The 15053-nt window shown below is 50.2% G+C and overlaps 1 protein-coding gene across 5 annotated transcripts in view; it reads right to left on the reverse strand.

Annotated features, from left to right (window-relative positions):
• The window catches only part of FRMD4A (FERM domain containing 4A), a gene marked incomplete at both ends in the record, with an annotated part of 616891 nt that overhangs the window by 76196 nt on the left and 525642 nt on the right, over positions 1-15053 (reverse strand). For all 5 annotated transcript variants that reach the window (XM_082854721.1, XM_082854724.1, XM_082854723.1 and 2 more), the window contains 3 exons: positions 6588-6674; positions 11318-11375; positions 11610-11675. In XM_082854721.1, the coding sequence (XP_082710847.1) occupies positions 6588-6674; positions 11318-11375; positions 11610-11675 (211 nt within the window). The remainder of the gene's footprint in view (positions 1-6587; positions 6675-11317; positions 11376-11609; positions 11676-15053) is intronic.

Below are 15053 nucleotides of genomic sequence, written 5' to 3' on the forward strand. Positions count from 1 at the left end.
AAGCTGAAAAATAAGTTGGCAAAGCACTTAATGGCATGCTTATCACGCTGAATAATTCAGCAGGCTGACTGCGCTGGGAGTCGGTTCACAGTTAATGGAGTATTTCCTGTAAATATTATTTTCTCTTCCTGTTTCATCATCTCATCCAGTTCAAAAATCTTTACTAATCTGGGGAGGTGACAGGAATGCATCAATTCTCTGAGCTAATGCCCCCAATTCTGAAATACTCTTAGGAACCATAGGAAGCTACATTGGCTGCTCTGGGGAAAGGGGCGACCATCTACTCTGGTTCCTTCTCCTAATGTCTCAGAGGGGAGCCCTCTGTGCTCGTAATTGCGCACCTAAGTGAACATAAAAGCGCTCCTAATTGCACATCAAATAAATAAGTAAATGCTGTCTGCTGAATACGTAACAAAGACCAGCACTGCCATCCTTCCCCCCACCCCCCGGAGAGATTTCATTAAATATAGGCTGGCGAATGGGCTGCAGCTGTAAATGATGATTTACAGATATTCAATACGCCTTCTAGGGAGGTTTTTTCAGAGTTACGTGTTTCACACCGTTCGTTCTTGAATGCGTACATTCTCTGACACAGCCTGCAGGACGGATCTTTATCCTAACTCTTCCTGGCACCCCATTCGGAAAGCGTTTTCTGTTGTAAATGATAATGTTTTCTCATGATTCGATGGCTGGCCTGGCTACAGGTCTGGAAAGTGCAAATTCCAGCAGGCGGACAGAGAAAGCAGCTCAGCTTGGCACTGCTGGGGGTTGAGTCTTGAGTGTGGGAGAGGCTAATCGCCCAAAGCCTTTGCTCCTGGTGCCACAAAGAAGAGGCAGATTGTCCCAGAGATCAGAGCTTTCGGACGTTCCCGGGCTCTGATCTAAGGAATGCGAGGTCCTCCTCTAAAAGAGGGAGCCCTTTGTGATCGATTATGTCCCGCTTTATTTATCTCTGCCCCACCTGATCCCGGTTCTGCAGGAGTTAATAAGCAACGCCTTTTCAGTACATATCATTTGATTTTCACTCAAACGTTCTCGGGGAAGAAGAAACGCTCTTGCTTGTACTAACACAACTATCTGAGACCGATGGCGCAGCTCATCTGCGGCGTCCCCACGGACGGTCACTTTATGTAGCTGGCATTTACTCTGCTTTGATGCGTGGGTGTATTTCCTTGGCCATAAATGCAACCTAAGACGAAGCTTGGGATTTACTTCAAGTTCCCAGATGCTGGTCTGACAACGTTTCATGATTCCCTGAAGCCAACAGGACAGTACCTGGTGGAATAAAGGACCTCTCACCTGCGAAGAGCTCCGTTCCTACACACGCAAACACACGCTAAAAGGGAATGTGATACCCAGGTGAAAACAGGGTAAGATCATCTATGTAGCTGCAAGGTTTCTCTTTCTTCTTTTCACCACTGTGACCCTCTTTGCACGTTTCGTGTCACCATTGTTAAACCCAGACAGTTAGACATGTAAATACTGCCATTCCTGTACTCTTGATACCTCACTCACAAACGGTGCCTAAAATTATCACCCCAGAGTCATGGGGAAGAAGAGAGGCATGTTTTGCAGTGTGATCAGTATTTTAGTAGGAACAAGAGAGCAGAAGTGGGGAGGCAGGCAGAGTGAGAGGGAAACCATCACTGGGTGAAGGAGGGAAATAGGAGGTTTAGTGAGAGTGGATAGGGGGATAGTTAATAACTTATAAAAATTCTGCAGTCTGTCCTTGGACACTGTGTGGGATTCTGTCTGATCTTTTAAAAGAGCTCATCTACAGAAGCAAGGGCCACTATCCTGGTGTATGTGCACGTGCTGTATATTTTAACTGTTTTTAGCCCTATGTGTGGGTTTTTTCGGGATCTGGGGGGCTATTCTTGCACACATCATTCCGAAATACTTCTGAAATTGGCCTTGAGCTTCCGAACATACACAAAAGCCAAAACACCCTCTTTGGGTGTCCACACGTGTCTCGCTGTTCCCGACACATGTGCCCTGAGAGCAAAGAAGCTGGTTTTTTTTTCTCTAACATCAGCAGCTTGCCTTTTTGGGCTGTGCTTCTGCAAGGCCAGGCATCGGTTTAGAAGATCCAGGTAGCAGATAGGGGTGCGTGATGGGGAGGGGCCTAGAATGTTCTCCCTACTCCATGGGTGAGGGACCCTGTGCTTTACTCCATCTCCCCCAAAGCCCCCAGGGCTTCAGAGTGAGGATTAAGCAATTTAGGGTAGACTCTGCCACCAGAGTGGCCAACTGCACCCCAGCCGGGGAACTTGGAACAGCGGCGGCGCCGCCCATTTCTGGACAGTCGCCAGCGACCCAGCCCTCGTTTCCTGGTGGTCCACGTGGAAGCACTTGAGTGCGTTCTCATAGGAGGCTGCTGGGCGCCGCTTGCTGTGTGCCTTAGCTGCTGATGCTCTTGTAGCTGTGGAGGCCAGACGACACCTCCAGGCCCCCCGACGGCAAGGGAGCAGCTCACCCTGCCCCTGCCTCTACTTGAATGTTGGCTCTCAGCATGGTGGCACCATGTGACATAGCTGCTGTAACTGGGTCAGAGTGTCAGGGAGGCCTGTGCCTGGGCTGGAGGTGCAGCTGTTGCTACAAAAGGGCCTTCAGGTGCCCAGAACTGGGCGTCACTCCCAGTTTCCCGAGCATTGCCGGGGTTCCGGGTGCCAAGCTCTGCCTGGCCCCTTTTGCAGCAAGGGTGTGGTGTTGCCTGGAGGGTCACCCATCACTCGGGGCCGGCCCGGACTTGAGCCCTGTGTCCAACTCCTAGAGTGCAGAGGCCCTGCCGGACACACCTGCTGCGCCTGGCTGACCCTCCCCGAGTCCGAGTTCGGAAAGGAGGCCCGCGGCGGTGGTTCTCAACTCTGGCTGCACATCAACTCTGGCTGCACATCGGAATCAGCTGGGAGGCTTTCTAAACGGTCAGCGGCCGGGTCAGAGATGGAGGAGGGTGGGACCAGGGGAGACTGGGGCATCTCTTCATCCTGACAGTTTCATGTGAGTTTCTGATTTTTAGCTGAAGACAGACTGGGGCACTCGTATGGGGATGTGCACCAGTGGTCACTACCATGTGCCTGCGTCTCTTTAGGTTCACAGGTCCGGAGCCAGGGAGCGTGCCCGGTGCACTCAGGGACTCACAGGTGCCTTACACGAAACAGGGACGGCCTTTTTATGAAGGTGATGACACTGGCAGAGCAGAAAGAACAGACGCCCTGCATCCTTCCCCCTGCAGCTGGGACCCCTTACCTACAGCTCAGATTAAGTCTTTAGGGCCCATGGCAGGTCTCAGCAGAGGTGGATACCCCTCTGGGCTAATGAAACTTTGGGTCTCTTCCCCTCGTGGGTCCCTCCCCTCCCCTCCCCTCCCCTCCCTCCGTCCTTCCTTCCTTCCTTTATTCTGCGCCAGGCGGCTTGTGGGATCTTAGTACCCCGACCAGGGATTGAACCCCAGCCCTCGGCAGTGAAAGCTGTATGTCCTAACCACTGGACCACCAGGGAATTCCCGTCATAGGCTTTTCAAAGGCCCATTCTTAATTTTATATGTAGATTGCACATTCATTTCCTAAAGACGGCTCCCCAAGTTACAGAAGGGTCAGGGTGTCCCGGTCCCAGCCCTGCCCTTCTGCCTCACAGGGGATGTCACGATGGGGAACTGAAATCCACTCACAGCTACTATAATTTTTCCAGTGTGCCGAGTGCCTCTCCCGTTCCTCTCTCTGTTCAGTCTCTGGTTCGAAATTCTTGATACTGTCGAGCTCCAACTGAATACCCACTGCCTATTTGCCACCACTACCTGGACGTCCCATCAGCCCAAAACTCGGCATGTCCTAAACTGAACTTCTCTCCCCTTCTCTTATATCCCAGGCTTTGGTCAATCAGGAAGTTGTTCTAGATTCTCCTGCTGCTCCATCTTCCACCCTGTCACTTCCCACCATTGTTCAGTCACATCACCTTCTAGACATCTCACTTCCAAGTCCCCTTCTCTATCCGCGGTATGGACAGCCACCCCCGAGCCACGCCACCAGCTCTGGCCTACACTAATGTAACGATGTCCCGGTTTGCAAGTCTTGCCCTGTATCACTCCACTCATCCTCCGCCAGGTACCAGAACGACGTTTCTCTGACTACGAAGGTCTGATGTGGTCGCGCCTCTGTCTCGAAGATGAAATCCTCATAGCAAACCCTGAGGATTCTGTTTGCTGGGGCCCCATCAGCCTGCTCTCTGGCTTCTCTCCCAGGACGTCCAGCCCCAGCGGTGCTGTGTGCTTCTCCATCACGCCACGCTGTTCTCCTTCACGGCGCCTGCGTGCACACCTGTGTGCATCCTCACCCCGTTAGTCCATCTGCAAAACCTCTGTCCACCCTTTAACACTCAGCTCCTACTTTGCTGTCTGTGAAGACGTTTCTCCTTAAGCCCAGCTGATGACCCTCTCCTTTAATTCACCACCAACCCTCACACAGGCCTCTCTTATCTGTAAGATGCAATCATCACACCCCTGTCCCTGATACCCCGCGCAGGTCCTGAAGACCTGATGTGTGTCTTAATTATCTCAGCACCTGGTGGTCTGCCTTGCATATAACAGGTATGCAATAAACATTTTTGAATGAATGACTAATGACTCTGATGGCTTGGTTGTCCCTCAATTAGCAATAGACCTGAGAATAATCCCAACTACTTCCTCAGAGGCCACAGAAGCGTGCGTTATTTTAAAGAGCAACTCAGTTTGAATAGAGGCAATATCGGAATAAATGTGTTGACCTTTTAACATTTTTAATCCACTGACCTGCATAAATTCAACCAATGAGAGTCAATTCTCTTATTCAAAGGCTGATTAGTCACATGTGGCACTTCCTACTTTTCCATATTTTGAAGTCCGTTTTGGAGACTGACAAGAATAGTTACCATTTATTAAGCCCTTGAGCTGTGTCACACCCTGCGTTTTGCATATATCACATACGTCAAGCGCTACCTCATCACCTCTAAAATCTTCATTAGCACCTCAATTAGAGAAACAAAGCGAGCTTAAACATATTAATAAATGAAACTGAACACATACCGATACGTGTAAGCACGTTTTTCAAAAACATTCAGAGGGAGAGAAGAATTCAACCGTGGGATTTTAATGAACTCCACTGTAGACCCCAATCGTCCAAGCTGGCCTTGGTCTCCACCAGTGTGGGCAACCAAGAGCTGGATACATTGTAACCAGGACTGGGTTAAACGATCCAGGAGTATCCTTGGCTCTTGCAGCAGAAAACAATGGCCAAGCAAGTTGGAGAGGGGACAGTGGATGTAAGAAGAAGGAAGGAGTAAAGAGAGAAGGAAAAGCACAGAAACTTACAAAGGTCATAAGGGAAAGAGGCCGAGAGGAAACAGAAAGAGAGCGTGGAAGAAGTACAGACCCAGTGACTGAGGAAAACAAAGAGGGAGAAAATAAGAACGCAGAGTCCCAATCACGTCCTACAGCAGGAAACTGGAGGGGTTTTGGAAACAGTCACGAAACAATGGTCCCCGAAACAGCCAGATTCCTACGAACTGTCCCCAGGGAAGAATCCCTCCATCATATGCTCAAGATCTTTTCACAGAACTTAACTGACTGATCAACTGAGTGAAAATCCTCCTCGACACAGGGCCATTTTTTTTTTCTATCAATTTACTAAAGAAACTGGCTGAAGGCAGATGTTAACTGGATAGACTACAATAAGCTCGGATATGTAGTGTGGATTTCAATCCTGTTCGTGGATAAAGAAGCTTGGAAGGCATTAGGCAATAACATAATGAACCTATGTTGCTCCCTCCCTCTGAAAGCAAGTGTGGTTTTGATAAACTTTTAATATGTATTTCAGGGTCTGAACCACATACCGTCTCCCCATTTTTCTCTGCCGGAGGAGTTGAATGACAGCTCTCACCTCAGAGATATTTTTCCATTATAATTTTTCAATTTGTTCTGGTCTAAAAAACGTGTGGAAACGAAAACAGAGAAAATTCAAGCCCTGTGTCCTCTTCAAACATTCTGTTTTGGCTTCACTGTGAGGTTGCAGACTCCTTTCTGCTTCCCTTTCTTTTTTGGCAAATGACCTTATTTCTTCCAGATTTCTGATCACTTCTAATATGCCAGAAAGTATCTACTGGATTCGGCCTCTTTTTGGCCTATTCTTTTAGTTCCCCTCGTCCAAAAAACAAGAAACAGAAAAACAAAAACAAACCTTTGGGAAAACTCAGATTAGCCTTGGGATGCAAGAGACATGCTCCCCCATGTTCTCAAGCACACAGCACCCCAGGAAATGAAGGAACAGGACAGTCTCTCAAAGCCCTCTGGTCCATCTGCCCTGGGTGAGCTGATCTAGTCTTCTTACCTTAAATAATTTTAACAGCTTCCATTTCCTTAGTGATGGGGAGGAAAAATACTTCCCCAGGGAACACAGGCTGGATGACTGCGGAGGAGTTTGCATACACCCAAAATGAGCAGGAGACCGGGGGGCCCAGAGGCCCTGAGGCTGCACGGGGTAACATTTTTCGTCACTTCTCTGCCTGTGTCTCCCTCCACCTGAGTGCCATCCTCCCACAAAGGAGAGCATGCTTACCTTCCTGGGCTTGACTTTATCGTGGTAGTCATACTGGAAGATGCCTTTGTAGCTCAGTCCCAGCCACCACGGTATCCCCTGCTTGTCCTAGAACATCAAAAGGAGTACGGGTAAGCATGGGACCAGACAAGAGAGAAAGGAACCAAGAGATCTCCTGGTTCACCTGAAGACAAAGGGAAATGCAAATTCCTTGAAGTGGACGGAGCCCACCTCGCTGTGCCTTACCTTAACGGGTGTGCCCTGTCATCAAAGCATGCTCAGTAAAGTGACTTAGTAAGTGTCCTGGCTTGGGGACCCAGCTCTGCTCCTAACCAGCTGGGGTCCTTTCCCCGTTTCTGAGTAAGAAGCGGACGCCTTGTTCTTTGTTCTCCTTCTAAGACTTTAGGTTTTCAGAGCTGGGCCCCTCACCTACCAACAGGGAAAATCTGAGAGATGCTGAACATTCTGACAGAACGACCTTCTGGGCCGAGAAACTGTCATCGACTGTCAGAGCTGGAAGGAACCATAGAGACTATGGAAGCTGACTCCTCTGCAAATTTTGTCTTAAAACATTTTATTTTTTTTAGAGCACTTTTAGGTTCACAGCAAAATTGAGAGGAAGGTACAGGAGTTTCCCATGTACCCCCATCCCTTCACATGTGTAGCCTCCCCCGTGAAGAACATCCTGCACCAGAGTGGTACCTGTGTTGCCAATGAGGAACCTACACTCACCCGTCCTAACCACCCAAAGTCCATAGTTTACCTTAGGGTCCACTCTTGCTGGTGTACATTCTATGCGTTTGGACAAACGCATAAGGGCACGTATCCATCACACACGTAGTGTCACACAGAGTATTTTCATGGCTCTAAAAACCCTCTGTGCTCTGCCTATACATCCCAGCTTCTGGCAACCACTTTCGCCTTTTCCAGGATGTCATATAGCTGGAATATCCAATACGCAGCCTTTCCAGATTGGCTTCTTTCACTTAGTAATACGCATTTAAGACTCCTCTAATTTTATTTTATTTTTAAATTTTGTAGCTCATACATGCGTATTTATTTTATTCCTACCAGAACAGTGGAAATGCTCTCAAAACTAGCTCGTTTTCTATATCACTGTTTTCCCCTATTTGAATAAATTTATTTATTTTAAAAGTTTTATTGGAGTACAGTTGATTTACAATGTTGTGTTAGTTTTCGGGGTACAGCAAAGTGAATCAGTTATACATATACATATATCCACTTTTTTTTTTCTGTAGCTTCTTTTCCCATATAGGCCGTTACAGAGGATTGAGCAGAGTTCCCTGTGCTATACAGAAGGTTCTTATTAAGGACTCCTCTAATTTAATAGACAAAGGAATCATGCAAAGGTTGCGTCCTACTCTACTCAAGACCCTCCCCTTCCCCCCAGCAGGCCAATGGCAGTGCAGGGTAGGCAGGTGCTCATAAGGTGTGCATCCTATTCACCTCATGAAGACAGTGGCTATCTGGCAGGACTGGGGTAGCAAAATCGAAGCTTAGACGCCCTGGGAACTGAATTAAAAACACCAACACCATCTTTATTCCTCTAACAGAGACCTCTGGCTCCCCAGATTGCAAGTTGTAAATCTACATTCAAGACTGTTAATTAGAAGCTCCCGAATGCTAGGAATTGACAGTGGGCATATCAGCCTTTCCCTGGATTTGTCCTAACTGCCACATGCCTGAATGATCTAACATACCCCATGGTGGATGTCTTGAAAACTCACAGTTGGCTTCAGCATTTCCAAATATATGTGGGGCAAGAGTTAGTTCAAGGTAAGCACAAAGGTAAAGGGCAGAAGAAATACATTTTGAATTTTTAGGAAAGTTTCTGAATTTCTTTAAAGGTATAAAACCCCTGTCTCTGGAAAGCGCCCGGGTGACTGCAATGGTTTCAGAGAACAGGACAAGAGGAGAGATGAAGGCGACTGCAATTGCAGTTTGTCGAGGTAAGAGCTCTCATCGCACCGTGAGATGCGGCATTGTGAAATTTACAAGGCCACCAAACAGTGAGTCTCGATATAGTTAATTAGGCTCTTTCTCCAAATAGATAGGAGAACAATCACTCACGTCTGGAGAATCCAAAAGCCAAACACACAGGCACACTTGGCACTTGGAAAATCACAAGGTCTGCTTCTGGCCTCTAACAAGCTGCAAAGGAGCCTATTTCTATGGTTTGATTGGAAGGCAGAAAGCATGCATATCAGAGGTTGCCTTTCTGTCAAGTTCTAGGGCTGAGGAGGAGATGGAACGCAGGTTTAAGCAAGTAAAAGACCAGATGAGGTTTTATCTCAAAGCCTTCCCATCTGGCTGTCTCAAGCCATCTCAACAGTCTTCCAGCATCTAGAAAACTTCCGTGGGGTAGCTGGAGAAGCCAATTTCATAATCTCTGTTTTTTTTTTTTTTTTTTTTTTGCGGTACGCGGGCCTCTCACTGCTGTGGCCTCTCCCGTTGCGGAGCGCAGTCTCCGGACGCGCAGGCTCAGCGGCCATGGCTCACGGGCGCAGCCGCTCCGCGGCATGTGGGATCTTCCCGGACAGGGGCACAAACCCGTGTCCCCTGCATCGGCAGGCGAACTCTCAACCAGTGCGCCACCAGGGAAGCCCTCATAGTCTCTACGTTAATTACGAGCGACGGAGGTGAGGTCACGCTAAGAACAAACAGCCAATCAGAGAATGGAATGGAGTCGGGGATTCTCGCGTTCCTGGCTCCCATTCCTGAATGCAGACCCCTTTGCTAAACATCACCGTCGAATATCTCCACAACTCAGGGAAAGACTCACAGTTTGATTTCTGTGACACGCCTCTTGTAATAATGTCAGGACTACTGCTGGACCCTTCTGTTTCCTTTTTGGTAGCAAGATGGCAAAATGGACACGGGCTCCAAACTCTCACTAGCAGTGTAAGAGTTGAACCCTGGCAGCCAGAAAGGGGGATTTTGAGCCTCTTTTCATGATCAATTCCATTTCCTTTTGGGGAGCTGACTGCCCACTGGCTTCAGTGGCCACATCCCAAGGCACAGCCAGCTGTACGGGGGGTAAGTCTTTTTAGAGGATCCATCCTTCTCATGTGGGACAGAAGATAGCCCAGGAGGCCAGGTCACACTTCTCATGACAGACTATAGCTTAGGCTTAAGTAGGGCAGGGATGGCTGTAATGCTTCTATGAGGTCTGTGCATCATGCTGAAGAGGGATGAATAGCTTCCATTGGTGGGAAGCGTGTTGGAAGGACATCAGGAAGAACTGGACCACTGCAGGCTCTGAGAGATCTTGGGCTGAGCTGCTGGGTGGGACTGGAGTACATGCCTCAAAACGGAGCTCCACAAATATCATTCTGCCACTTGTTCCCGTCACGGAAATGTGTACATCCAACTACTCAATTCAATTCTCAATAATGGTACTTGGTAAATACTTACTGGGTATCTACTAAGTGCCAGGCACTCCACTGGGTTCTGGGGAAATATAACAGAGTGCAACAGTCTTTGCCATCAAAAGGCTGCAGTTTAGAGGAAGATACGGGCCATTATGTTAAAATGCGTACCAAGGACGCGCAAAGTGCCGTGCAAACTGCCGTGGGCGACACAACAATGAATGAAACACGGTGTTATGTTCTGGTCTAAAGGAATTAAAGATATAGTCGGGGGCTTCCCTGGTGGCACAGCGGTTAATAATCCGTCTGCCAACGCGGGGGACACGGGTTCGAGCCCTGGTCCGAGAAGATCCCACATGCCGCAGAGCAACTGAGCCCGTGCGCCACAACTACTGAGCCCGTGTGCCACAACTACTGAAGCCTGCGCGCCTAGAGCCCGTGCTCTGCAACAAGAGAAGCCACTGCAATGAGAAGCCCGTGCACCGCAACAAAGAGTAGCCCCCGCTCACCGCAACTAGAGAAAGCCCGCGTGCAGCAACGAGGACCCAACGCAAACAAAACTAAATAAATTTAAAAAAAAAATAAATAAAACTCCACCTGAAAATATTTAAAAAATATATATATATAGTTGGGTGGAAACACAGGGTAGGAAACTGGTGGAAGAGCATGGAATCTCGGGTTGGTTGGTGGGACTGTCTTGAGTTCAGAAGTGTTTTCTGCTCTTTTTGTCTGGACTCTGGGCAATGACTTTGATAAACTTCACATTGGGGTAAACGAAGGAAAGGAAGTTATCCTTTCTCAGGATAGAAAAGGGTGCGTGAGGACATCATCACCTATTATTTCGAAGAGGAGATCCCAGTCTGGGACATTATGGATAAAACGCAAGAGAATTTAGAAGGGGGCCTGTGTTACGTTGGACTTACTCCTTCTTTAAGAAGACAGAGCCTGTTGATTTGTCAGCCCCTATAGTCCCACTTCTCCTATTAAGTTGCCTACGTGGCATTTGACCACCAAGAAAAACACTGTTGATTCTGCTTAAAGTTTTTGTTCTTTGTGCTTAGATGGAATTTTCCTGAGAGGCTCTGCAGTCCCGATCTCCAGGATTCTTCTGAGAATGAAGAAGTAGGCATTTACCACACCCACTCCACAAAAAGGCAAGTGAGTTTTGCAGAGAACCCAAATCAAGTCTCACTACACTGGGGCGGGGGAGTTCCATTGTCCCAACGCCCCCTAGCATGCGATCTTCCTGTCCAAGTCCTCCCCACTCCCCCAAAAATCTTCAGTAAGATTAAAAAGAAAAAAAAAAATGAGAACTTTTTTTTTAAGGCATGGTGGCAACTTTCACCAAATGAGTTCACTTACCTTCACTGCGTAATAGTGAACCCCGTAGGTTGGGAGAGACTCCACGATGCTCATGTAGCTGGGAAGACAACACAACACACACACCTGGTTATTCGGCAGAAGTGGAATCGTACACATATTGGTGTGTGTGTGCACGTGATAAAGTTCTCAGAGTAATCATTTACGTGAAAGATACATGGAACCACCTGCCCCCGGAGCTATGTCTCTCCCTGCAGAACTGAACAGCCCTGACATACACTATGTGAATACACACACACGGCCTCAGCAGCACTGTGGGTTGGGGGGCACTTACTTGACGATGGCTTGGCCTCTGGTCTGGCCGTTCAGTTTCTTGTAGTGCTCGATGACCCGGTCCTCGCTAGAACGAGAGGAAAGGAGTCTCTGTCTCAGTCCCCAGGGCGACGGCCCCGCTCCCCACTCACGGAGAGATCTGTGAGCTCCAGCATCCTCATGAGAAGCTGCAAGGAGCCAAGAGCTCCTGGAAAAATGATCTGTCCTGAAAGCAGCATGTCCGAACGCAGCCCAAGTGAGATGCCTAGGGCTAAGGATGTGCCCAAAGCTTCTGCTTCCTCCTCAGAGGACTCGCATTCTCTCTGTCTTGGGCTTATCATCAGTAAAAGGAAAGCCCGGGCTTTGGGGGTTGGCTCCTCGTAAGAAATGAGACTGTGGGAGCAGAGGATGCAGTGGGGAGCGCGTGGGCCAGCAGGCAGGGACACGGGACAGGAGACAGGAAGAGGGCTACTGGCCGGAGGTGCGCGTGGACGCTCCGGCCGACCTCCCTCGGGTCCCTCTCCCCTTCCTCCGCTCTTGCATCCCGTCGGCACAGGGCCTCTGGGTGGGGCGGGCAGGCGTGGACTCTGACAAGATGCCCACGGCCTCCCCACCCCGAGTTAGCAGGCAGACTTGAGGGCGTCCAAGGAGGAGGGGAAAGTTCTGGAATCTGGGGCCGGTTAACACAGACCGTGAAGCAACAAAAGGCCCAGAGGCGCGCTGGCGAGATAAGGAGGAGGCAGAAATCAGAGGGGCACCCCGGTACCTTCTGAAACCTCAGTTCTAACGCAGCAAGAGGCCAGCTCGCTCCTTGAGGGGCAATGCAGGCCACACCCTCCTGCGACGGGGCGGACGGCGGCAGGGGCCCCTCTGGGAAGCGACCCCGAGCCCCGCGACCTTTGGAAGCTCAGGAGCAACCTTGGGAATCACATCCCACCTGCTGAGGGGTCAAGGCCAAAGGCCTGGCCTCTGGGACCGGGCCGCACGGCCTTCCACCTCACGCCTCGGCCTCACGTTCCTCCCCGCTTGCCCGTGGACTCCATGACAAGGAGGCGACCCCAGGGACGAACACTCGAGACCTCCTTGGTTGACCTTTACGAGCTATTATTCATTTAGTACCCCGGAACTGATCGAAAGCCTTCTTTCACCCCCCTCTTTCTTTGTCAGCGAGGCCACTTCTGGGGGGGGTCACACATTCTATGTGTTCATCATCTAGTACTTGGGGGTCATTTAGTTACCTTCTAGTTACTCTCCCAAGCTTCCGTGAATCTCCCTTCACTTGAGTATTCTGAAATCTGACGCACGTAAGGCCGGCCCCTCACAGGAAAGTGTCTTCTCTAATGCCCCGGATGGCGGACGGCTGCCTAGGAGGGGCCTTGGTCTAGTTGAGGGTCGTGTCTATGGGGTCCGGGCACCTCTGTTCAGAAAGGGGCAGCCGCAGCCGGGTTTCTCCTTGGCTCCCACACACCACGGAAGTTCTATGCGGAGGGGGACAAAGCCCTCTCCTGACAGAGGATCCTCCAGAAGCGTCCTCTCTGGGGGCGAAGTCTGCGAAGTCGTGTCAGGCCGTTCTGGGGTTACCCTTCCAGCCTCCTCCCCAGACAGCCACTGAATCAACAGCTGGGTTGCCACACGACGTGGCATCTGGGGAGGTGGACTTCTAGGTCCGGGGTCCAGCCACGCAGCATAGCTACAGGACTGCTTCCTTGGTACAGAGCTGCAAAGAGGGTCCCTGGCTCCCTGGGCTGAGGAGGGAAGACGGAACTTAACACAGGGCCGTGGCTGTGAACGTGCGCACGGCGCGGGGGCGAACACCAGCCGTGTCAGCGACACCTGCTGGCCGCTGTTCAGCTGTGCACAAACGGACTGGTCCGAGCCTGGGGGTCTCACCGTGCCTGACAGCTGTGGGGACCGGTCACCCTGCCTCGCCTGGTTTCTCCTGCTGTCTGAGACCCACCGCGAGGCCACAGTATCCTCCTTCTTCCTCGGCTTTTCCCACCTCTTCTGCCCCAGTGGAAACTCCATAGGCTGGCGTGTGACGAGAGCCGCCTGAGACCCACCCCAGCCCTAGCCCTGTTCCCGCCCCTCTCCAGGCTTTGACAGATGACTCACACGCACCAACTACCCCAGATGCTTGGGGCGGACTAGACGGGACTATCATCAGAGACCCATGAGGCAGAGGAAACGGGAGCCCAAAACACATCTGGAGGACATGGTGTTCCATGAAGGAAAAAGACAAATGACCGAGGCTGACCGCGCCGCAGGCATGGGATGGCGGGTCCATCTCTGCAGACAAGGAGCCCTGAAACAAGGCGATGGCCACAGGGCTCCCTGTCTCGGAGGAGCCGTCGGCCTGTGAGGGGAAGATGTCCCTTCACACCTCGTATGGGCGGTACGAGTGGTCCCGCATTTGCAGTAGAGGCGCTCAAGAGAATCCAGGTCGGGGCCCTGATGCTGTCTTGTCCTGTGGCCCTGGGCACTTTGTGCCTCGGATGCCTCCCCGATAGAGAAATCAGGTGGGGTGAGAAGTCCAAGCTTGTTGAACGCTTGGGGGAAATGAGCAGAAAGGATTATGATGTGATGACTCAGCATTATTATGCACCGTTCCCCTACTTCCTAATTGCACTCTGTGCCTTTTTATTTCCTCTCTTAATTACAGTCTGAATTTGGTCGATATGGTTAGTCCCATTTTAGAGATGGGAAATCGAGGCAGCAGAGAAGTCACATGAGCGTCCTGGCCTATCATGACCCCACAGTTCAGAGGCGTGGCTGGGATTCTAAAACCCACCGCTTTTGCTCACTAGGCTGTAATGCCTTTCCTGACTAGTGGTGGATGGGCTCCCAGTGGCTTCTTTTGGCCTGAAGGTTGTCCACTGCATTTGTGAATGTGTGTGTGTGTATACTTTTTTTTTTAAGCAATGCATCATCAGAATGGTTCATGCTACTGGCTTGTTTGTGCATAAGCTGAGCTGTAGAGCAGCTGAGGGTACCAGCTTCAAAACCATCCCTCCCTCGGTCCTGCCATCTTCCCAGTGCATTTAGACAGTGACATGGGCACCTCCGGGTCTAAATGAGGCCCGGGGAAAGCGCTGGCCTGGTCAAAGAGATAGAGGGCTGTTCTGACAGGACAGCTACGGATGTAGATGAGGATGAAGCTGTTCATAACGACAAAAGAGAAAGCATAAGCACGAAGGAAGGAGTTTCTGTGTTGGTGATAATGTTTGCATACAGAGCAGACTGTGGAGGTAACAGAACAAAATCCAGAGACAGAAAGAGGAGAGGCAAGGAGGTGTTCATAGCTCTGAAATGAGCACAGGGTGTAAAAAACGTTTGGAAACAAACACATGCGATAATTGAGGGAGGGATTAGGCCGAAAGCAACTCTGATTCCAGACAACCCAGCAACATTACAGCCCCCGCTGGCAAACACATTTCACAAGGTAAGATCTACCAGCTTCTCAAGTTAC

This window comes from Leucopleurus acutus, assembly GCF_964270905.1.
Source record: "Leucopleurus acutus genome assembly, chromosome: 1".
Taxonomy (NCBI): Eukaryota; Metazoa; Chordata; class Mammalia; order Artiodactyla; family Delphinidae; genus Leucopleurus; species Leucopleurus acutus.